This window comes from Pleurodeles waltl, chromosome 5 (genome assembly GCF_031143425.1).
Source record: "Pleurodeles waltl isolate 20211129_DDA chromosome 5, aPleWal1.hap1.20221129, whole genome shotgun sequence".
In the NCBI taxonomy this organism is placed as follows: Eukaryota; Metazoa; Chordata; class Amphibia; order Caudata; family Salamandridae; genus Pleurodeles; species Pleurodeles waltl.
In genome coordinates, this window is record NC_090444.1 from 606,294,070 (window position 1) to 606,320,026 (window position 25,957).

The 25,957-nt window shown below is 43.4% G+C and overlaps 1 protein-coding gene across 2 annotated transcripts in view; it reads right to left on the reverse strand.

Annotated features, from left to right (window-relative positions):
• Positions 1-25,957, reverse strand: part of KIF26B (kinesin family member 26B) — a 577,552-nt gene that overhangs the window by 216,379 nt on the left and 335,216 nt on the right. For both annotated transcript variants that reach the window (XM_069234446.1, XM_069234447.1), the window contains one exon: positions 20,745-20,928. In XM_069234446.1, the coding sequence (XP_069090547.1) occupies positions 20,745-20,928 (184 nt within the window). The remainder of the gene's footprint in view (positions 1-20,744; positions 20,929-25,957) is intronic.

A 25,957-nucleotide genomic window follows, 5' to 3' on the forward strand; every position in this document is an offset into this window, starting at 1 on the left:
TAAAATGCTTTGATGCTGCCACTGGGCCATGCTGGCATGCCTCAGTTTGTCCTACTGAATATTGACACCAACAATATTGAGACAGAGGAATGCCGAGTGACAAAATATGGAAAGGTAAGTTCATACAGGGAAGTAAAGATTTACTATTCTGAACTCCACATCTATGTAACTTGAAGATATGTGTACTATGTAAATACACATATGTGGAGTTAGTTACAGAAAATCCAAACGTACTTACCTGTTGTTTTTTTCCCGATGTGTTGTCTTCAGTTTTCTGTCCCACTGATATTGTGGGTTCGATATACAGGGTGGACTCTGTGGGCCTTATTACGACCCTGACAGTCTAATGACTGACAGGGTCGTAGTGGCAGTCAGACCGCAGCTAATGCGGCCGACAGAGCGCCATATTACAGTCGGACTGCCAGCACTTCCAGATTACGACTTCACGACGGCCTGGCGGTGCTGGCAGTGCAGGCGGTCCTAATCTGCCATGGCAGCGCTGCAATGTTCAGACAGTGAACACTGTGATGCATTTTGGTGCACCCTATCACTACAGCATTGCCACCGGCTCTATTACGAGCCAGAGACAATGCTGTAGGCTGTTTCCTGCTGGGCCAGCAGGCTGAAACTGAGTTTCCGCCCTCTGACCCGGCAGGAAACTCATAATGGGCACGACAGGGAAGCTGCCATACTGGCAGCAACCTACCCATCGGGACTTCAGCAGACGGGCTTTTCCGTCTGCCGAAGTCATAATAAGGTCCTGTGTCTCCATTCACTCACCGCCCTCAGTTCTTACTTTTAACCATCAGCAGCCAAGGGGAACTTTTTTCAAGTAGACTGTCATTATATTTGCGCAACAGGTCATAAACAGATTTATTAGAGGTGGGTGAGCCAACAAATTTATAGGGAGGGTCGAGCCAGAGAAGAGCCAAGGGTCTGGTTTGGATCTTAGAGTCTGTGCAAGAGACGAGCCTTGAAAATGTTTCCTATGTAAATCACATAAAGATCACAAAGTATGAATATGTTGCTTCAAAACTGAAAAAACAAGTCTATTTCCTAAAGATGCAAAGCTTTGACACTAATACTTCACATTATGGCACTGCAGTGTCAAGCACTTATTAAAGTGTTAGTTTTTAGACATAAACCGTTAGTGCTCTAAAAGGCAAGGCAATTGTCATGAACACTCTGTATGTGGTCCAGATTATTATAGAGCAACATAATAACTTATTAAATCAAGCATAATATGTTTTTGTGCAACTGTTGTAATGAACTCACATATTTTAAAGTGTTTTCATGCACAATAAAAAAGAAAAAAGGTTTTGATTGAATAAAATATTTGCCTAAGATCACACAATTTAAGCAGGGAAGCTGCGATTTATCCAGGTTTTCTGGTTTCACTTTCTGCAAATTAGCCAGGAAATGGGTATCTATTTGTCTTTCCTTATGTTAAGGCTTTGTTTTTACCTATCTGTGCATTTTTTGCAGGCCCAGTCGGTGCGCTTTACATGGGCACCAGTTACATTGCTCAAGGTCACATTCATTGCTTATCGACATGGGAGGGTTCATTGATTTGTCCAGAATCGTAGCATTTTAAGTCAAAACTGAGACTCAAACCTGGTTCCCCAGTTCCAAAGTCGGCAGCACTGGCCATAACGCCACACCCCGGCTGGAGGGAGGGAGGTAGAAGCCACATGAAAGTTCAGCTCGTTATGGGCTCGAGGATCCAACAGGACCTTGAGCTGAGTCAGAGCCAGGCTTCAGGCTGGCTCAAGCTTTCATGGCTGGCCCACCTCTGAGATTGAATTCCAAAGTGAATGTCCCCATAAGACGCAGTGCCAGCTCATCTTACCTCTTCACTGGCAGCTAGAGGCTGTGGATGAGGGCATCTATAAGATTGACACCCCAGACTTTGGAAAGCCAGGTGATCTCAATGTTTGTTGCTCTTTCTATGTTCTGAACAAGAGATGCCTAGAGACAGGCTCATTAGAGGTGCACCCCTGACAGAGTCATCCTCTAGAGCACGGTATGGGACCACATCAACTTCACTTCAGTCTCAAGGTTAGAACATTAACTATTGTTAAAAAAAAAAACTCACAAACCGTTCTATCTCTAGCACTTTGATACGCACGATGATCTTGCATCTGGTGTAGGCCCATTTCCTTTCTTTGTACATCTCCTCTCTGTAAACATGCATCACCTGTGCATGCACATCTATCTCATTTCACCTCAGAGTGGGGGTAAGGGAAAAATCTTTTAACTGTGCCAGAATAGTGAAGTCAATTCGGATAGTAACATTTTCATGAAAACCACTTTTTCCTAAAGTGATATGATATGTCCAAGCGCTTATACATATTGTGTTAAATGGATGTGTTAAGGGGCTTCAAACCAGCCTGTATCAGCCATTGGCTTCTTGGTCTCCAGAACCTTCAGGTTTGAGAGATATTAAATCACATGTTAGATCATCCCACAGAAGTATTTTAGTTTCATCTTCTTTCTGTTGTCTGTCTGAGTGTGCCCTTCCGCTTTCACTGGAATGCATAAGGACTATTCTACAAGGGAAAACTACACTCAGACATCACACATTCATTATTTTCCTTGTCCGTGAACCAGGTACTCAAAGCAATTCATTATTCAAAATGTTAATTGTTTGGCACTGCAGCATGGATTTGTATTGCTTTTGTCTAGAGGTGGGCGATCCACTGAAATCTCGAGCCAGACTTGTGCCTGAAGCCTGGCTCTGGCTCAGCTCAAGGTCCTGTGGGAACCTCGAGCCCACATTGAGCCAAACTTGTGGGTGGCTTCTGCCTCCCTCCCTCTACCCTGGATGTGGTGTCACAACCAGAGTTGTTGTCAATGGAACTAGGGAACCAGGTTTGAGTCCCTCCATTGGCTCAATGTCATGGCATTCTAGACAAATCACTGATTCTCTCCACGCCTATAAACAACGCATGCAGCCTTGTGTAATGTAACTGGTGCTCGTGTAATGCACTCCAATACCTTTGGCCCAAGATCGTGCTATATTTTAAAAACTGAAGAGGAACGCACTAAGAAATAAAACCAAAGCCTTAACATAAGGAAAGACAAAAAGATACCCGTTTACTGGACGATCTGTACAGAGTGAAATCAGAAAACCTGGATAACCCGCAGCTTCCCACTTTAATTGTGTAATCTTGGGCAAATATTTATTTCACCAAAACTCTTTTTTCTCCATTATCGCCTATGAAAGCATTTCCGAACATGTGAGTTCAGACTACCAGCTGAATAAAACTATCACTTTTAATAAGTCTCACTTCTCAGTGCAGTGCTATAATATGCCATAGTAATTTCAAAGCCCTCATATGCTACAGAAATTCCCTTTCTGCACTTCTTATCTTACGTGGTTTGTTCTATGATTTACGTAACATACTTTCAGGGCTGTGCACGAGTTCTAAGATCCGAGCCAGGCCCTTGGTCTGCTCGCCCTGATAATTCGTTGCCTCGCCCACCTCTCCTTTTGTCCGCGCTCGATGGCAACCTTAAACACATTAGCTTTGCCACTGCTTGTTGAACAAGAAAAGCAGACAGAAGCCCCTATGGCAGAGCCCGAAGAAAGCAAATCAGAAAAGATAAGTTCATAAGAATCGCCAATTTTCAGTTCACCCTTGCAGTCTTTCTGCGAGTTTATCGGACAAATCTCTGTGAGGAAGTATTAATGGCCTGCCTGGCGCAATTGTCTACGCAGATCCGTTTATTCCCCTGACCTGATCTCGAGCCCGGCCTTCGCAGACAATAGCTGCTGACTGTGCCTTCCAGCGGGGGCTGCGCAGATTAATCACTGCCGTGTGGGTTATTGCCTTTAACACACGCTGCCAGCGGGTCCATTCATCTTCCACTCAACGCGAACACGTGTTTCAGTTCGAGCTTAACAATTACACTTACTTAATTAGGACAGGGTGGAGGGGTGTGGCCTCCCGCCAACATGTAGCTTTGATCATGTATGCACATGCTACCATTAGAAGGTATGTGAAGCTGTTAAGTGTCAACAGCGAAAGACTAAGCAAAAACCAGGTTTGGTGGCTGCGACATTGCCCCCGCGACTCTCGCGTTCTCACTCAGTCCTCGATTCCTTTGTTTTATATGCTGTATCCTGTGGTCGAAGTGGGCGGGATCTGAGGGGCACGACCTGCCCATACTTTTTTTTATATTTTTTGTATGTAAGTAAAACAGTTCCTCTACTTTTTGGGAAGAGAGCACCATCCCAGGATGGTTAATTCCTACAACTGAAATGCTTCAGCTGAAGTGTAAGGCGGGACGTCTCGTGTGCTGCGAGACCGAGGGCGTCGGGGTGGGGGCAGACTGCTAAGCAAGCCTCCTTGCCAGGATGCCCGCTTCCCTGAAAGGAATGTAATGTGCAGCTGGTCAGTCTGCAAATGTAAAGGGCGCTTAAAAGCGGACAGTGGCTTTAATTGATGGAGTCACTTAAAGCTTCCCGATGACACAGATTTCTTCTTTTTGAGTGGTATTTCAAGGGAGTTACCAGCTGGGCTGCATAGTGTGTGCTCTTAAGGACAGTTATAAGGACAAATGCATGCAAGCAGGTATACTTTACTTCAGACTGCGAGACTTTTCCCCATGAGTAAAAATTATGGCCCAGTACCTTCTGAATAAACTACTGAATTAGTCTGAAAAATCACTGAGCGATGTAAGTGCTTATGTGCAAACTGCAGGTCATGTGACTGGATTCTGGCAGGGCCATCTCAGCCTCTCATCCTTTCAAGACAGTTAAGTGGGTACTAATGCACATTATTTCAAAACCAAGAGACATTTCAATTCAAGGTGTGCTTTATATAAAAAGTCACTTGTTGCGTCAACTGCAGTTGGCCAGCAACCATAGTCACGGCAACATCAGCAAAGTGGTGAAGTTTCTACTGCTTTCACCACTGCTCTCTAGAAAAGAAGGATTTCTATACCTGTGTTCCCAGTGATCCATTTCCATAGTCCATTTAAATTCTCCTCTAAATCATCCATTAACATTGTATACAACACACTACACTGTAGCTTTGAATATGTGTTTTCCTGTATTTTCAACCTGAAAGGAAGGGAAAACTGTTGAATCAAGGAATAATTTGCTACTCTCTGTGATTAAAGAGGAGAAGAGAAGAATGCATGTGGTTAAAGTGAGGAAGAGAGAAAAGATGGAAGTTAAACTCTTTGACACTGCCTGTGATCCTGTGTCATCCAGCTGCTTTATCCCCACCACCCTCTTTCAATGTCCCTCAATAATTGTAAAATTATACTTGACTTTGTAGTTTGCAATCCCAGCACAATTCATGCATGGCTGGCTGATATCTAGCTTTAAACCCAGTAACTGCACTAGAGTCTCCTCTGCGTTAGCAGTACTTGCCCCCTTAATATAATGGGCAATGGCAGTGTACCCCCTCGCAGTCTTTTTCTGCATCCTCTGAGTATGGCACATGGTGCGCTCCTCACCCACTTTCTGTGCCATTACCAAGTTGCAACAAACCTTCCACGGCAAGCAAGCCAGGAGGCGGGGCAGAAAGGGCAGCACAAAATACATCAGAATCCTTAGGTTAAATCAAATACAAATCACTCTGATTTGCTGAAAACCAGACTTTTGCAAGGTGGAGACTAATTGCAACAAGTCCTGCCTCCCAAAAGTGTGAACCACCCCCATCTTCTGGCAGCAAGAAGACTCTCAGGAAACATCTCCATGTGGATGATGGTGTTGGACCCATCCAATGGGGTAGCCCATGTCATCTCCAGACACCAACAGGCTCCAACCTACAAACAAATGCAATTCCTAGTTTGTGGGAGGAGGGATCGCTTGGGGGCAGCGTCTTTTCATTTTGACCAAAGTAGTTCCTTTTATTTCTGTTAAAAAACAACTGTCCCTGAAAAGTTAATGCTGACCTTGAGGTGCCAGGTCCCTCAGGGTAAAAGGGAGGGAGCTGGTCGGACGCACTGTGTAGTCAGAGACGAATGGTCAGGCAGCTAAAGAAGAAACAGGACTTCCCTCTAAGGTGCATGCTACCTGAAAGAAATGTAAATGTGTCCGAATCTAAAGAATGATTGGGCGCCAGTGTAGGCTTTCAGTAATAGAATTGTTTGAGCTTCGTGGTGGCAAAGATGCTTTCTCTTTAAGAGCAGTGGAAGTGTTTCAGCACCCGAGTTCGGGAGAGTGTCTAAATGGAAACTTGTTCTGCATTAGCTACAGTCTAAATGAGTATTACTATAAATATATATTTTCAAAGTACTTGTTTTAACTTAAACAGAATGTCTTTGTGCATTCTGCAGCAGCCTATATGATGTTGCGCATAATGCAGTTTCAAAATAATTACATATTCACAGTGCTTTTTGACACCTGCTGGACCTCAAAGCACTATGAAAACATGTAACTATTCTCTAGGACTCCAACCAGGATTTATACGTGGGACCCTCCTGTTACACACAAACATCTACAGTGGTTACGTTCAACAACTGAGCTTTCTTTCCTGAACCAGTTCTGCTTCACTCAAAAACCAGCACTATTTTCACGCGTGCATCAGTTAGAGCAGTTCTGGTCCACAAAGGGAAACCGAGGTTATGCTCTCAGTGTTAGGCCCGTTCTCCATAGTGTTTACCACAGAAACGCAAACTCTCCATTGTGACACACGGCCCATTGTACTGCATTGTAATTGTATTCATATATCGATTACTACGCATGATGAGGCTTTGAGGTGCTTTACGCCAAGCTGCACGCTGCTCCAGAGCCCATATTAGTGCAGTGTACTAACACTCACTGCACTTTTATGTCACAGCAACCAGATCACTTTGCACCAAAGCTAAGAGATTCTAAATAACTGGTGAAAAAGTTATTTAACGATTTCCTGCGAATCAAAAAATAATCTGGGGGAGTTTTGTTTCTAATCTCCAATACACGTTCTAGTTCATATTTGCTCGTCTTCTCAGTTCTTTGTTTGGGTTACTTGTCCTGCAGGCAGCCCTCCCTTTGCTTTTCTTCTTCTGTTCCTCTAAATTATTGAAGACTTGTGAGTTTAAGGGGCTCCCGCCAGCATTTTAAGTCGCTGAATCTTTAATGAATGTCTGATCCCGGACAGAATCCCATCACACAGCCCTCTCTTGACAATATGCGGCGATCGCCTTTGTGTGGCGTCTACATGTTCTGTAGCACTGGTCCCACAGAAGCGCCTCCAACCGAAGGCCCAGAAGTCATTCAGCAGGAATATTTCATGCAGGAGCCAGCCTCCGCCTTGCTGAGAAGCACAACAACCCCAGTCACTCAGCTTTTTAAACCTCCCCTGTAGAGCGTTTTAAGATCTGGTGTTCGCAAAGACCTTGTGATTTTTTTTTATAAATTAGATGTGCAATATACTTCCTTATAGGGGCTTTCAGCCACCCACTCCATCCATTTTTCTGCTATGGTATCATTCTCATTTTAGTTCCACACGCTACACCTTGGGCCAGAGGCCAAGAGTCAGCTCACTTCCGGGACTGCCTAGCTTCACTGTGTGGCTGCATTCTGCCCTTTCACAAAGAGCACATCCATATAGAAAGTAGCTCCCTCAAGTGCCAAGGATCGCTATGAGCAAAACATTTTTTGTTTTTAGCTAGTTTTTTTAGATTGATGCAGGCTCGGCTGCTTCCCCAACAATAAAAAATTGCAAAAAAACACGACAGAGCAAAACAAGCATTAACAAAGTCAAAAGGGTGGTGGCCAGTGTCAGACCTATTGGCTTTGCTAATGCTTGTTTAAAGAAAAAACCTGCAAGGAGCAGAAAAAATACACAGATTCAGTTCTAGAAAAGGGGAGGGTGGGATATACAACAAGAAAGAAGCTCCTGAAAAGATTGGAGGCTCTCTTTGAACAGGGAAAAAGGAACACACGGCAGCATACATTTACCTGTGGTTAAATCTCAATGTTGTACCAGAGTTAAATCCAGGTAATCCACTCCCCCAACTAGATTAGCTGCACAGTGGTGTTTTCTCTCACTCAGTCTGAACTTGTTAGAATCATCGACCTCTGCAGGATGAATGGCTGAGTGGGCCCACACATTTCAAACCTGTGACCATAAGGCCAAAAACAAATTTCTACAGTAGAAGTATTGGTCCTCTGAGCCAATGGCATAACAAAATTTGAGAGGGCCCCCTGCAAAGTACACGGATGGGCCCCCCTTCGAACTCACTCAAGAGTTCTCAGGCCAGTTTAATGTGCCGAGCTCAGGGGCTCCCTGCGCCGCATCAGGTGCGGGGGCCTTTTTAACACCACTGCCCTGAGCCACCAGACCCGATTATCACAGGGTTTTTACTTCCCCCTGCATTACAGCCAGAGAGTAAAAGGACAGAATTGGTGTCAGATATAGCGCACTCAAGCTACCATCTCATATTAATATATTTTTGATTCTGATCGATAGACACGCAAATCAGATGAAATGGTACAGTCTCATTCTGGTTGATAAACACGTATTGAGTTGAAACAGCATGGCATGTTCCCTGGCGGTAGGACCCTCACGGCGTCTATAAAATAGGGTGCTTTGAAGCAATGGGGGCAGACTACATGGAGCACTGGGCTGGCCTGGTCTCTCCAGCCTTTCTGATGAGAACCCACAGCCAATAGAAGTTTTGATAGAAACAATTAATTTTTGATTTAAGATTCAGTGTTAATGAGCTTGTGCGTTAAATCCTCTGTGTTGTCTTCCAATGTTAGAAGCAGTAGGGATTAAACAAACGTTGATACATTATTTTCTGCAGACATTTGTTATAAAGCTACCGACACGCCATGTGCATATTCCAGTTTATCAGGCACAGAGAGAAAATGGTCACTTCTATAAGGGAAAATGCCATTTTGCCTTTTGGAGCGCTCCCCCTATACTGGAAAATACATTCTGAGCTTTTAACTTTAATTTGGAATCACCAGTAAATAGCGCCATAAAGCTGCAGCCTTACTTTCATTATGAAAGCCTCAGCTCTAACGATCGATTTCGAGGTTTGAATCCCTTTCCTAGCATTTCATCAGTCAATTTAACAAGAACTAAAACCCCTCAGTCATATCGGAGATCAGCTCGAGCCAATCAGTATGTTACATTTGCAATCAGAGAGATTTAACTGCGTGGGAGTATCATGAGTCAATGCAGTAGATCAAATAGAACACAAGTTTTCCTAGATCTTATCCTGTGCCCACAGTAAATTAGCACTTGTATAGCGCACTACTCACCCGTTAGGGTCTCAAGGCGCTGTACTCATACCGCTATGGAACCCCTCCTGGATTTTCCCTGTGAGGCGCCCACTCCTGAGCACCCCCAGGGTGAAGCCAGGCATCCAAGCGCTGTTGGGGCCGTTGTGGAGATTAAGCAAGCTATTGCCCAGAGTTGCAGAGTGGGACCCATGAATTAGATTAGGCACTGAGGCGAGAATTATCTGGTCAAGGGGAATTGAGCCCAAGACCTGCCGAAGCGGGACTTGAACCCTGGTCTTGAGCCAGATCTCTGCTTCAGGGTCTGCCGCTCTAACCATTGAGCCACACTTGTTCCGAGGGTCCCACCAATCAGACTAGAGATTGGTACTTCCACCTTTACTGTGTCCATACAGCAGTCAATCGCTCTCAAGTGGCCACTAAGCATAGCGCAGTGCGCAACAATAAACCATAACATAAATATTTGTAAAATTACTCTTACAGTGAGGAGCTACCACTGTCATCTACATATCAACAAGCAAGAGGCACAATGTCATACACATTGAGAACTCCAGCTCTCAATGCCAAAAGAAGCCATTATGTGATGCAGATATGAATGTCCTAAATTATCAGTGTAAACAATGATAAAAGCGCTTGTCGCCATTGTCTTCAATGGAGCTCTCAGCATTCCAATGTTCTACCAAAAAGCAAAACTCTATGAAAAGTATTGAGGAAAAACGGACTTTCATGAGGGGAAACTCCATACAGAGAAGGTATCCATACCTTGGAGCACACCTTCTGTCCTAATCCAATCTAACACGCCATCAGGCTTCAAAATGTTCTCACCCTGATTTCCAACATTCCAACATAGTTTGGAATCAGTTTGGGTTTGTGAGCTGTCACATCAAAGTCAGTACTTTATTTATGATTCTGAGAGCTCTTCATTCTAGCTCTGTTTTAATAATTAAAAGATGGCACTGATATGGTGTTTAATGGGCATGGCCAAAGGGTTTGCCAAAAGCGTTTGTGAGCTGTAACATCAAAGTCAGTAGAGTACATAGGATTCTAGGTATTGTTTATTCTATGTGTGCTTGAATAATTAGCAGAGGGACGCATTATCACCTTCAATGGGTGTGGCCGAAGATTTTGACACAGCATTTATCTTCTGAGTGGGTTATTTGGCAAGTCGTGTGCCTGGCATGTTGTGTGTATTAACTGAAGTTAGGAGCGGTGTTGGGGGAGACAAGATATCCATCTACTGGCCCCCCAGAGCTATGTTGGGTGGGTGCAAGGGGCTATGTTAAGCCCATTCTGTTGACTGGTATGTAAAAATCAGCACATGAGCATCCAGGTTATAAACTGACAAAGGGTGTGTCCTGTAACCTACTGAGCCGTTTTCACATTATTTTGCGTTTTTATATAGGGAGGACTCGACCTGAAGGGGTTGGAGTGCTTTAGGTGAGCGCCAGTTACATTACACAAGATCACATTCATTTTTTGAGGCAAGATTAAGTGGCTTGACCAGAATCAAGTGATTGAGGGTCTGATTTAGAGTTTGGCAGAGGGAGTTACTTCATCACAAAATTGACGGTTATCCCGTCCACTGTATCAGAATCCCATAAAAGCCTACGGAGATCGTAATACGGCGGATGGGATGTCCGTCTCATTTGTGACGGAGTAAACCGTCCATCAAACTCTAAATCAGGCCATAAGCGAACGCCTGGAGCCCATGCCTAGATTCGAACTTGGGTTCCCAGTTCCAAACTGGGCATCTCTGGCCTAATACCATAAACAGGTTTTGCCCAGGGGATCTGCGTGCAACACAGTGATGTCTTTGTTTAGAAGTAATCACTGTTCGATATTGTCGTTCTCTGTTTTCACTTTCTTTTGTGGCAGGTGCAAGATTGTATGCCCCAGTTTTCTGTACTGGATTGAGTGATTTAGCTGCACTGAAGGAACAATACATCTCGCAACAAGCTTCAGATATTGCGTTTATTCAAACAAAGCCGGGCTCCCAGGCCCCAAAAACAGTTTAATGTGAAGCTGCGATCAGTCTTCAAAGCACAGTGTACGTTTTGATGAAACGGAAGACAATGACGTGATTTTTATAATGAAGACATTCTGCCTGTTCCCATCAAAATAGGACACCCTCAAAGAGAGATATTTGACTTCAAGGTAACAGTTTAAAAACAACAGTGGTGTGCCTCTGTGACTATCTACCTCATCTTCAGACTTGACAACCTTGAAAACAATTTTACTGCGTGGGCTTTGAAGGGGGCGAGGATTTGAACCGAGCACCACCACGCCACCTATGGGTGTGGTGGTTCTTACAGACCTGCACTATTCAGGCTGACCATCTTGCCCTCTTTAAAAATCAAGAAATGAAGGCCCCTGAGGCTGTTACAATCCTAGGGAGATCACAAAAAAAAAAACAGATGGACATTGGCCGCGCGACCCTTCAGACAGACGCTGGAAACTCGCTCTCTGAAGGTGTTTCTGGCTCAGTTTGAGCAGAGTATGTGATATTGGTGGGACCCAACGTGGTACAGTGTGAGCTGGCATGTGTGCATTTCTCATATATTTTTGGCGCACAACAGAAAAGGGCATGATTGCCAGCTTACCTCCAACTCAGTTATTTTTGGGCCAGTTTAGAAAGAGATTACCTCTTAAGACTCACTAAAGTCAAGGTGATAAGAAGTGAGGGTTAACAGCTAGCATGTCATAAAACCTTCAAAAGCTGTAGTCTATAAACCGTAGATTAGATTTCACAGCACTCTCTTTCCTGCCTATCCCGCCGGCACTAAATTCATTTATGGGAGAGGCAACTGTCCTGGTCCCAAATTAACCATTGGTAGAATTCTGTGCTGGCGAAGTAAGGAGTTGCTTTTCTGCTGGGGCTGTGTCCCGGGAGCCCACACCCTGTATGATTTAGGTGGTTTCTGCTAGACAGGAAAGGTGGAGCTCCGATAAAACACTGAGGTCTGCTGCAAATGCCACCTCAGGGTGCTGGGGTTTCAGATCATTTCTGGCATGCATCAGGCTGGCCTTCTCAGTTAGTGCTGTCATAAAGGTTTTATGGCATATGCAAAGCGGGCAATTGCACAGGGCCTCAGAGAAAGTGACATTTCTCTCTATCTCACTTCAGTCAGTTTCTGTATCCCAACCATTTTTGTTGAATTCTATATTGCTTGGCATCATGGGACTTGAGTTAGCATAAAATGGGTAATAACATTCAAAGTTGTTCCGAACAGGGGCTGCCAAAATATGTCTTGCTCGGGGCCCCCAAAATTGTTAAGCTGACAACCCGAGCTGCAGCAGGCAGAGACAGCTTTACTGTGGCCTGGGCACATCAGTGGCAGCCCATGATTCCCTTGTCTGAAGACTTCCAAGAACCTTATAGGAATCTTCCATGGTTAGGGATAACTTCTACTGAAGGGTCTCCCTATTCACCTTCATTCTTTATCTTAAAGACTAGCTATACTAGAAAGTTGTATGTAACATCAAGGACTCCACAGGGATATGAATCAATATACAATGAGACTATGTTATATGAGACAAACCAGGAACAGAGAGCTGAAGATCTTACACGTGGCTTATTATTGACAGTACATGCCCAGTGCTGTGAGCTAGTTAAGGAGCAAATGGAAGGGCATCTGTGACTTGCATACTTATGAAGTGTCACCCATTAGAATACTCAGGAGATCGAGGGCTAACTAGTGCTGACATAAGATATATCCACCAACTACCATAGCTGGGAGACCAGCCTTCCGAAAATACAGAAGTGTATTGGGATGCAAAGAATTATAATCCATATGGTCATGCTTGCTGCAAATGTTTTCAATAAGAGACGTCAGCACATTTCCAGGAAGAGGCATTGCGTTTTTTTCCTTTTCAGATGTAGCTCGGCTTGTGCTCTGCTTCAGTTTAATGAACTCTAAATCTTCTATACGGATGGCAATATGGTTTTAAAGTGCCTGGCCCTGGCCAGAGTGAAGCTTCTCTTGAAAAGTGTTCATTTCTCCTATTAACTTAGGAGGCCATTTTGAAACCAGGCTGAGTGTATTCCGCAATGGTGCTAGGAAGGAGAGGTGGGTGAGTCATTAAAGAGCCCATTGCCTGTCCCTGGCTAAGCAAGAGGTCCTCCTGGACCCTGGGGTTCAAATTGACGCAAACTGTGGCTTCTGCGCATCACCCACCCTCAGTGCAGGCCAGCACTGTGCGGTCATATTCTTTATGCAGAATGGGATATTTTGAAGAGCCCTATAGCCCATCTGTACCTGCCCCTCTACCCTCAGGGGGGAATTCAAAATGCAAAAATTTTGTATAGTGCAAGCTCTGCATTAAAGTCTGTCAACAGCTCTGCAGCTGAGCTGTGCCTTTCATTTTTGTCGAGTATTGGTACTGGATCTTCTACACCTTTTGTTTTGCTAATACATTTAATTTTACTTACTAGGCTTCTTCTATAGTGGGCCCCTTTGTTAAGTCTCGGTTCCTTGCCTTCACTTTATCTAGCTTTGTAATCTTATTCAGAACGCCTTCTGGTGTCAGTTTGATTTAACATGTAATTAAAAACAAAGCATTAACCTTTGAAGTAATTTTGAAGTATCTCTTTACCCATCTAATTGCTTGAATTGCACAATGTAAAACTAAATAAGCCTGTGATCAATTCCGTCCTACTCGGTTGATCAACAGGTTTGATCCTCAGCAATTACTGTATTCCACTGGGCTGCTTATCACACCATCGTCGCTTTCAGAGCACCCTGAAGTACATCATTCAGGATGAGTGCTGCACAAAACCCTCCCTTGTACCTGGTTGTATAGATTATAACAGTGCTCCAAGGACATAAACCACCTATACTGGGCACATGACACCGGACTTGCATCTTGGATTAACTAATGGCCTCGTCATTAGGAGGAATGTTCATATTTACAAAATATCTCTTCTAATAAATCACACTCAGTGCAGTGATGTCATCTAAAGTGGCACGCTCCCATGTTACAAAGAAATACATCTTGTATAAGTAAGTAGTCTTTATCTCATGTAAACATGACGTTTGTTGCAAGGTTTACATGTCCAATGGCTAGCCCTGTTAATTTGCTGGCCCGCCCAATCTATTAGGATGCCTTGGTATGTTTTCTGCCTTGAGCATTTAAAAATTGTCCATGTCGGGCCATGTCCACAAAAACTTAACCAGCCATTGACGCATCGCAGACAACTGACCTTTTGTGTCATGGTGGCCACCTATATTTTATTCGTTTTTTTGGTCTTTAAAAAAAAAAAAATTGCATGGTATTTTGACACTTTTTCAGTAATCCGATGGGCACCTTTATTCTGACCAGAAAGAAAATATGAACTTTCTATTAATTTGAATTAATATAATTGACTGGTTGAACACAACGATTTGTGCAATGTGCCATACAACAAAACTCTTTTTCCTCAGATGTTCTAGAATATTCCCTGATGGGAGAAGAGCTATTCTCTACGTACATAGAAAACAATCAGGTGTCAGACAGGATGTTTCAATGTTAAGATCCAGGGGCATTGGGCCTTTCACCTATCTGCATGCTTTAAGGACAAGTGAATGTGTCTCATAAACAGGAATTCAGAGCATATAATATGTCATGGGATATCGTCCACATCATTTGATGCCCTTGTGTACCGCTGTCTTCCGCCTGCATACTATTGCCTTCACTCGGCAAGGCAAATATTTTATACTTTTTGAAAACATACAAAGCATCTGGATAATTCCAAAAGCAAGTATTGTGACACGATTTGGGAAAAATGCAAGACAAAGAGAGCCAAGAAATAAAAAAATACATTGGCAGGGTTTAGTTGGATTTTGTCAATGCAGTCTGATTGACTATACATTACAAAAACACGTTTAAGTGTCAAACTAGTGACAACCTGCTTAATGAAATGGGACATACAAGAAGGGCATAAGGGAAACCGCTTGAAAGAATGTACATTTCTGAGGTCATGAGAATATATATCAAGACTCCAGGAAATCAGCTTTCAGTAGGTGTATCCTAACACAATAAATGTTCTGGAGGAGTTTGAACAAAATTAAAAACATATACATTAAATCTGGACAATATTAATATTACAAGACAATGTCAGTTCAGTTCGCCTGGCAGAGATCCAACTGAAAAACCTCATCACATTGCGCTTCACTTTCATTCAACAACCAGGTATCCAGTTTCGGTAAATCCCCTGTTAGAAGCAGCCGCCCACCTGGCTTTCACTGCAAGGTAACTAACAACTAAATGACATACCTACGTGTTGACAGAGACCAGATTTGTGATCCACCTTGAAGAACAAGGAACCAGGGAAAGCATGTTTAGGTCTCTTTGGGAAATTTTTCTAATAAAAATGTTGTGGCTGTCCTGGATTTCAGTAGACTAGTCTGAGAAAAAAAAATCCAAAGCAGAGGTTTGCTTGGGGACATGAAGGCTGTGCTGTCAGCTCAATGCGCCTGCTATGCTTCGCACTGTAGTTTCTCTGCAGTATTTCACTGCGTAGGGAAAGGCTTGCCAAAAAGTAATCACACACTAAACTCCCATGACGACTGAATCATCTGTGGTATACATCAACCTAAATGTTGGCCAAGCTCAATTCCTGTGGGCTTAATCAAATCAGAAACAGGTCTACTTGATCCAGGTTTCTAAATCCCATGCGTTCCAGCAAACCATTTATGCTTTCCATTTCCATTTCCAGTTGCATAAAACAAATCTTTAAATAATGTGCATTCTTTGTATGAGATTTGCAGAGACGTCAGTTCAGCAAAGGTCTTTGTATGCATCTATTGTGGGTACCTTTTGGCATGCTGCATGCAACTTCTAAGTGAATGCTTTACAACGCGCTACAACCAAGATGGGGGACAGCAGTAGTCAGAAAGAAGAAGATTTCAGAAGGATGGAAGAGGTGGATTAGTATGCCAGGGCAGCAATGAATGCGCCGAAGTGCTGTCAGATTATAGGAGGCCTCAACTTATTATTTATTATTTATGGCTTTGATAGTGGCTGGTAAGGAGCTTATGAGTTTAGAGCCAGGGACACCGATTGGTATTTCTCTGTCTTTGGATTTATTGGCTGTTGAAATTACAAGGAAATTGTCTTTGATTGGGTCTGAGCATCTTCAGTTGGCCAGTACCATTGAAAGCAACAACTGAGATACATGAAGATTGCTACTTAACAGTACTATGAATAATTTGTCACTGTCAAATGGAAGGCAAAGGAGACATTTTATGGCTATAAGAAGAATGCAGGCCCAGGCCTTCACGTTGAAAATTAATCTGGCCGCTGTACTTTGGATCGACTTTGTCATAAACCCCAGTGGGAATCCAGTATAGAGGGAGTCGTTACAGAATTCAGGTGGGACCATATGATCACTCTAATGATTAATGCTGTGTGTTTGGTGGGAAGGTAATGGTGAAGTTCTGGGCAACGCACAGTTGAAAGTTGTAGATCTTGAGACCAAGCTAATTCCTCTATGTGGCTCTATTAGACTTTGTTTAGTATAAAGAGTGCTGGCCGTCGTGCACAAAATTTTCCAAACTTCTCACAGTTCACTGCCTTAAAGACACTAACATACTGGAGAAAGCACGGGACTTGGATTTGCCCTGTTTTACTATACCAATCTACTGTTAATTTACATGACTCAGTGACTGCTTTCACCCAGGAAATCGAAATCAAGGTAGAGTGAAAACATTATAGAATGTTGAAGGGGGGCTCTTTCCACTTCATCAATACAGGATTCCTCTCCTTAGTACACAGGAAAGCCCTTAAGAGTTTTCCTGCATTTTGGCGAAAGCATCATATCCCTTTTTTCCGTAACACAGTCATCTGTTACTGTCTCTACAAGAGCCCAGGAAGAACTTCCACAACTAGGGAATTACACACTTACTGATGTATAAAGTGTAGATATGTAAACCACAGGTGCATAGCTGCAGGCTGTGAAGGACTCCATGCTGTCTTTTCAAACGGCCAGTACAACTTCTGGCAATCAGGAATACATAAATTAATGCTGAACAACCCAGGAATTGTCTCGAGTACCATCTGCTTCCTCCTTCCTAGTAATCAAGATAACTTGATGCTCTTCTACACTGTGTCAAATCATACACCTAACTGCATTGTGACTCTCTCTCTTGCATTTCTCTGCTTACCTCCATGCTCAATTGCAGCAACCCATACTTACGACACAATTGTGGAATGTTTCTAAACTACACACAAGGCACACAATGATCCGGACACAAACCACATTGTAAAACCTCACTCTGCCAACCATGGGTAATGTATGATGTAGCTTCACAATCAGCTGCTCAACCTGCTAAGGGCCATTGCCAGAGTTCTGATGCCCTTTACAAACACTATTACGTCTAATCAAACTACACTGCTCAAGGATTTGAAATGCTTTCCCACTCTGAGAGTAGTCGAAGGTTCCGCAGTGCTGCTAAAGTCTAACTAGAAGAGGGCCAGTAAACTTGACACGCATCGTTCAAGAAGCCAGGTGATACTTGTGTCCTTTTCACCTCACGCTTTTGCCATTAAATAGCCTTTGCTTCCTGTCCAACATTTCCACAAGTTGCATTGTACACAACATTTAAGCAATGATTGGGCATTTCCGGTAGATTCAATATTTCAGGGAGGTAACTACATGGTGACACAAAGGGACATTTTCTTGTGTCAACAGGGCTACATCTGTACACTCTTAACCTCAGTCTGGCATCAAAGCTGTCATCACGCTGCACGTGAAAGATTTTCTTCAATTCCATAGTTGGGAGTAGTCCACAGTTGTAAGGTTAAGTCTTCAATTTAGCATTGTAAGCCTTCAAAAAAAATTCACCAGTTTCCTGCTGTGAACTTTCAAATGATTCAATTTATGTCAACTGGGATTTCAGATGTCCATGCCATAAGGCCTTCTTTAAAGCTTTTGTCAGTGTGATAGCTATGTTACTCTTGGATGCCTGCACGAGGATACATACCACTCTACATCTCAAACAAGTAAGGAAGAATGAAAGCAGAAAACGTGTAACCAATGATGGGTCTCCCGTTTCTAGTCCTCTTTTTATGCTGCTCACGGTAGAGCTAAGAAATCTTTTCTACATCTCAGCTTAACATTGCTAAGTGTCTTATGACCTTTCAGGTTCTTGAGGTATACATATTACTATTTTTGTATCTGATGTCATTTGTGTACCTGTAATACTCCAAGCCTCTTTACCTCTCTTGTGTTGGAGGAACTCACAGGCTCTACTACACATGATGATTAAGTCAAGAGTGCGGCCCCTTCATAGGCAGAATGTGAACGCAACTCGGAGTGTACCCACAACACTCAAATGAGCAGAAAAAAAATTCTTTCCATTCAGACTACACCATGCATGTCAATAGACCCAATTCAGGCAAGGGACTCACGATTTTTAAGCCCAATGTGGCTTTATTTCACCTCTCTCCCGCCTGAAATCGCCTCTGCTTCAGTAAAAATCCATGGGGGAAAATACAATCCCCTCTTTTTTTTCTCAAAATCTCCCACTGTCCTGTTCTAAAATGTTGCCATGAATGTCATACTAAAGCAGAGGTATGGTAACAGGGGGGATGGAGAGTGCCTCAACCAAAGAAACCAGGGAAGGGAGTAGGATGTGAATGACCAACCAGCTTTCTCATGGCTGAATTTAGGAAGACTAAATTGAATGATTCCTCCTTTGTGCCTGCCACTGATCAATACTATTGCGTGTCAAGGGATAGTACTGGAGGACTGATGGACAAGACTCCCAATCAGGAGCATTAGTGTGGGTGACTTCAAATTAGAAGTACTGGCAAAGCCAATAGCTCTGGATTTCATTTTAGATTCTCTGTAACATTGTTTCAAAAAGCCTGCAGAAATGAAAAAGCAAAACAAAAAAGGATTCTTTTCTTGAGACAATGCTTTATGAGTTACAAAATATGCGAGGGTTCAGAGTCCTTATGAGATGCAAAATAGTCCCCCAAGCTTTGAAATGTAAGGAGAAAGGATGATACACAAAACACCCAATAGCATAAAGTGAGTGAGTGAAACTCCTGTGTAGTGCAGTGGAAGCCCACTCTATGAACATATTAAAGAATTAATAACGATCATCTTACACATGGCTGCAATGTCAAGTCAGACCTAAAAAAAAAAAGTGGAAAATAATGAGGACACTTGAAGGACCGTGAATTCTGACTAGGTCTGGGTGAAACTTTAAATATGCCAGCGCATTGACTGCAGAATACACCATTACGCCACAATGCGTAATTACGCGCTATTTGCAGCAACATTTTAGAGTGAGTGCTCAGGAACAACGTGAACGGCTAGTATGCAAGGAGCTGCTGCTCACAACACTTGTGCTGTTTGCGCAATTTCTTATGTGAAATGCACCCTCACATCAAATATAGTACTAAATGATAGATCAGCATTTCACTTAATTAGCTGTAATTTCACGTAATTGTGCCACAATTATCAGAAATTTGCCCACTTCTGATTCTGAGACCAATAGCTCTGACTAAATAGTTACGAATCAACACCCATTATTTCTGGTTTACGCAAAAATGCCTTCATCAGTCTAACGCTTTGAATCCAATTGTTCTTACTGAGGGATGTATTTATTGGAATTTTGTGTCAAAACATAATATACAGAAACATCGTCTGACAATCAATTTACAAAAATACTGTCCCATTGGACGTAGTTTATCTCGCATTAACTCCAATGGAGCGACATTTTTGCAGACGATGGTTAGGTCACTACTTACGACAAAGGATATTTCAGCACCGATTTTCTGGTACCCCACATTCATAGGATTAACTCATAACCAACAGTGCTTACGGAACAGGACATGCACAACCAGAGTTTCCTGTTTCACGTCTGCTCTCTAAAGCACTCCATCTCAGAGATTTACCATGGCAGTCTCCCTGGAAAGTTAAGCCAAAAGGCAAATTGGAGGATAAAAAAAGTGTTATTCAGCTCCAATTGATTTTGAGGAATGTGAAAACCAATTTTTCTAGAATGTTTGACACTAGATGGGAAGAATTTCATCACGTGATCTATAAATTGTGAGGATTTCCTGGATTCTGGTCGTTCTTGATGAGACAATTTAAAATCTAATCACAGCAATACTTTGTTAGGTCTTGTATTTTAGGAGTGGGATGTGGATTAGACATCCTGCGCTCCACCCAGGTTTAGATGCCTGGAATTTAAGGTAATTGAAGCTTTGTTATTTATTGTTCTGTTGAAAAACAAAAAGATTACACAATATGTAGTCTTCTATTTAAAAATTGACAATGAAGCTGCCTTAAACAATTATTTAAAAGGAAACAACAGTTCAAAGGATAGTTTATGGAACAAAAAATAAAATAGAAAAGAGGTTCACTATAAAATCCATGGTTAGGTTTATTGTACAAAATTGCATCCAAACAAACATCGGTCTTCTTTCATCATACCCTCGGGAGAAGCACATCTGCAATTGATTTCACGTTATCACACAGCCAAGAGGGGCTAATTCAGTAAGGGGTTCCCTGTAAGGTAGATTGTATCCTAATTAATCAAAATCTGACAGAAGAAACGCCTACCTTGCCCAGCCCAGGAGTATCTTTCACTTTGTTGACGGCCCTCAGGAGACATGGTGGGGCAGGAGGTGGGGATGTTTGAAGGATTCCACAGAAGCTGGTTGAGAAGAGAGGTGGATCTAAAGTCAGCGAAGGAGAAGGTCGATGCTTTTTCTTTTTGGAAGACAAGTTCAGCTTCTGGGCAGCTCTGATGGGGAGAACAAAATGTAAGAGGTTACAATCTGCGGCAATAAACCATTCTTTGTGGCATTATGATTATGTGGCACTACAAAAAACTGGATCAAACGGCTCTAACTTCTGCACAACGGAAATCACTTGGCCAACTGTAATTGAAAAACACACCTAACGTTGAGGGGGAGACAAAAGAAAGCACAATTGTAAAAGAAAATCCTTATGTGGTCAATCAAGAAACTGTTTAGGTAAAATAAGGATTTACTTCAGTACTGCATTTGCACACAAAAATAAGTGCCAGGGTTCTTGTCAGCAGGCCCCTGTAGCTTACACCACCAATTGCCCCACTAGTGCTGACAATCACAGTACCATCACAACTAACAATCACACACATGCAAGCGTGACACTTCAGACTTTAAACATACATTAAAAACGATTCACAAATGCCACCCAATCTATTCCTATAGCTTTGGGTGGCAGGTATTAGTAATTTTAACATATACTTAAATATTAAACAATTGTTGGTGTGTTTCTCACAAAATCCGATAAACAGCGTCACCGTGTGGCAGGCTGTTATAAGGGCCAGCGTTTACAATAAAGTTCCAGGTCCTAGCACCAGAAGCCACTGGCTCAAATTAAGCACTAATTTACATAAAACTGTTGCTTTTCTTTTAGAGGTACATTAATTGGAGCCTTGACACACACACTATCTTTTGAATATCACCATATGTACTGCTTTTAGGCTTCGTTTTCAATTACAAAACAACTCCTGCTGAGAACATGGCCTCATAAAAGCCATTGATACATAAAATAATAAAAATAAATAATATGTGTTAAGTAAGGAAAATAAACCCATGACAATCTCCTTCACTAACTTAATCTCCCTCTGTCCAGAATTTTCACTGCATGTAAATAGCTAGGGCTGTGATTAACCATACTGGTTGTAAATATTCCTGGACCATGTGAGGATTTTTTTTCTTACAAACATAGGACGTCATTTTGAACTTGGCGGGCCACACCGCCACATTATGAACACCATGAGGGGCGCCATCGGCGGGCCTCACTCACCGCCAGGCTGCCTGACGGAGGTGGTGCTGCCCCTCGGTTAATGATTCCTCAGCCTCCAGCCTGAAAGGCTGGCAGAAGGGGTGCACCAGGGCACCCCTGGTGGCCCCTGCTCTGCCCATGCACTTGGCATGGGCAATGCAGGGGCCCCTGTGCAGTGCCTCATTGCGCAGGTCAGTGCCAGATTTTCGGGCAGTAATCTGCGCGACAGGTGCAGCTGCACCCGCCGCATAGAGGCATTGGCGGCGGCTCCATGTGGAGCCGCAATCAATGTCCCGGCCAGGCATTCCTGTGGGACGGCGGGTGGAAACAATGTACATTATATGGCTGGCGAGGATCCGGGGACGCTGGTGGTCAGTGGTTTGACCGCCAGCATGAACACAGCGGTTTTGACCATAGTTTTTTTTTTTTTTTCTAATTTGCAGGTGATTCCAGAGACCATTCTGCTGCATTTAAAGCAGTGAAAAGGTTAGAGAGCACATGGTGCTTCGATTACATCCCACAGTGTATGGTTGTCAGTGGTAGTTGGTGCAGGAATGGCAGGAGGGGCAGCGCACAGAGTAGGGGTGTGGTTGGGGGGACAGCAGGTGGTAGATAGGAGGGGGGTAAAGAAAAAGAAGAAACACTTACCTGTAGCTGACGGACCTCACCTCTGTGCTCCAATGCTCCTGGCGCCTCAGTGCTTCTCTGCTCCCCTCCCTACCCAATCCAGATGCTGCTCTCATGCTGTTACACAGCATGAGAGAAGCGCCAGAATTGGCCTGAGCGGGCTGAAATGCCGCTCAGTGAGGGTGTGGGAGCCTGCGTTTGGTCTCCACCCGGCTGTGAAATAGAGCTCGGTGCAGAGCTCTAAGTGCGCATGTCATTTTGGCCGGCCTCAGCCAGCCGGCCTAACTGACATGCACACTTAGAGTGCACCTAGCACTCCTCCTACCTGGTGATATGGAGGATGCTAGCCCCGCCCTGCCCGACAATCCGCGGAAGTATAAAATGAATAAAATACTTTTATCATCATTTTATTTTTTTGCCTTTCAGCAGTGGGGCGATGCTTCTCTGTCATAGTGAAGGGGCCGCCCCTTATGGTTGTGCAGGTTATCGGGCCCAGGCATCTCCATATTAATGCAGTTAAAAATGTTTTTTTCTGGGAAGCGATGCCATTTGAAGCACCATTGGAACATTGTAAGATATCACAAACAGAAAACACAGGAAGAAACTATCCTGGGCCATTTTAAGTATTTCTATCTCTAAATTCCATCCTGATATGATACCCAAAAAGTGTGAAAAAACAATCTACTAGCTTACACCAGTCAATAATTATTATTTGTGATGGTCTCAGTTCATGAAGCCCTGAAGACCATTATCGAAGTATATGAATTCAACCACCCATTTTTCATCCACAATAATTCAAAGTAAATAATTATAATGAAGCAGCAGCACCTCTCTAAACGTGACCTGTGGTGTGTCGCAAATCAAGAGTCAAATAACGGAATGTAATGTATTATACCAGAACATAATATCGCTAATGTAGCTAAAGGCATATCCAACATCCATGGACACCAGTTAGTGGCCACCAGGGGTAGGAGCTGCTACCCCTGTACTCCTGCTTGAAACCTTTGTCATTCTGTCTTTACAAACTTTTACAAAATGTGAAAGTGACTAAATAAACCGAGCACTGGGATACAGTGTGTGGCAAGTGGACTTGTAGTGCAATGATAGCGAACTACAAACACGCTTGGTAAATAAAAACTAAGAAAGTTTATACCAGGTTATCCATTTTTGCCAACAGGTGCCATTCCTGTGATGTCATAAGAGGTTTAAAGGACATATGACGTGGCTTACGCTCCACAGGACTTTAGGATGAATCGACATCACAGCCAACAGCTGCACATTGTACAACTGCATGGTGTAAACTGCTCTCTTTTCAAGTTGTACCCATTTAATACATATTTCTAGAGTTCCGTGAGGAATGGACCCACCATTCAATAAGCTACTGCCACTGCCTGACAGTGAGGGAGTGTTTCTTGCAGGATGCATGACTGCACTGCCAAGCAATCTGGCCTTCTCCCGCAGTCATGTGACTGCGGCTTGTAGTACTCAACAGTGCTGTACTTAGAAAGGAAACGCTTTGCTATTGCATAAATGAAGCATGCTACAACTGCCACTGTCGGTTGATGTGTGCAGGAAAGTCTGAGGGGTATTTTTTGCTAATGGCAACGTAAGTCAATGTGTACTCAATTTATAATTGCTGTAAATCCCAAAGCACAACCCACAAGGCAGAGAACAGGAACTGTCTCAGCCTCTTAAAATGCTTAATAGATGGCAATCTGTTACTTTATTCCCTCAGCAATTGCACAGCCTGGGGGGTTGTTGATTGTTTGCAGCAGATCACCTGCTCAGGCTCTACGCAAGCAGACATACAACCTCTTTCTCCTGCCACCCTTTCCTGGGAGCCTTGCCTTTGCTCATGGACGTCATTTAGGGGCCCTAGCTGCGACCCCTGGCTTGCCCTTTGCCACCCCTGGCAGTGCATTTGCGACCCCTGGCCTCAGAGGTGGCAAATTCAGTGCCAGGAACACAGTGGCAGCTCGTCCTTATGGACGTTAGTTGGGGCTCCACTCTCCTTATCCCACTAATAGTAAATAATAGTATATTCTGATAGTATATTATTCACTATGAGTGTAATAAAAATGGAGGACAATTAGCTGGAATATGCCCTTCCATGGCAGCTGAGGTAGGTAAAAATTATTTTCAATATATGTTGTGTGCATGCTTGAGGGTGAGAGTGTATTTTGTGTCAGGAAGTGTGTGTAAGTGTGAGTATGTATGAAAGTGGAGGTCAAAGGGCGTGTGGTGTCTCTTCTGCTACCCCTGGCATTTCCATGAGTTGACGTCCATGCCTTTGCTTCTCTGCCATGGCAGTGCCCTGTGGTGCACACTGCAGGCACAGCCGGAAGCTCAGTGTGGTTGCCCTAAAAGTCACTCTGATCCTGTTAAGTTAGTTTGCCACTGGTGACCTTCAGGCAAGAAATGTTCTGCAGACACCCCTCTCAAGAGCGGAAGAGGACGCATTGTGCTCTCGCCGCGAGGGCCGGGGCCTGCTAATCCGCTAATCCGCTGTCGGGACTGGGAACCGCGCTGGCATGGCTCCGCAGCACAAAATGTGGAAGGCATTAATTAGGGACTTTTTTTCCATGCAGCCGGGACGGGAGGGGTATGAACACATTGTACAAGAGGAGGTACGAAGTGGAGCAATGGGATTATTGTTACTGTAATCATTTAAATGATCTAAAAACAGGAAATCGAATGCGTGGAATCTGAAGCAGGCTGAATGTATTTATTTCCTTAATTTCCCCAAAAATATGCACTTGATTGTGCAGTGAGGTTTATGCAGAACATTCAGGAAATATAGCTGAAATACAGGTCTAATTATAAACAAGTTCCTAACGTAAAAAAGACGTTTTATTTAATCCAATAACATCTGTCACGTGATTCCTTCACTTCTGCAAGTGCCCCGTTTGCCATCCTTTAGCATGGTCAAGTGGAGAGCCTGTGCCAACAGGCAGGATAAAAAAACATTGGTTAGTATGAAAAGACATACAAACCATGCATCAATGTAAACCTCACGTTTGAACCTTTCAAGAAGTCACTGATGGATGAGGAAGCATCGCTTGTTATTTAAAATATCTTCCAGCAACCTCAAAGATTAGATGCAGGGTAATGTGAGGCCTTCTGTCTTTCCCTCTCCATGTAACCTCAGTGCTGCTCAGAATGACTGGCATTTGGCCGAGCAAAATCACACCTCCCAGAGGTAGAAATACAGAAGACCTCTGCTGATACTGACCGAAAAGTTAACAACCAAAAGAAATAAGGAGTGGGGAAGCCAATTTATCTATTTTTAGTGTGTTAATACATGCAGTGCTTACATGTTAGAGCAAGACATTCAACAAGGAGCCAGCAAGAGAGGACTGAGAGGGCTATAA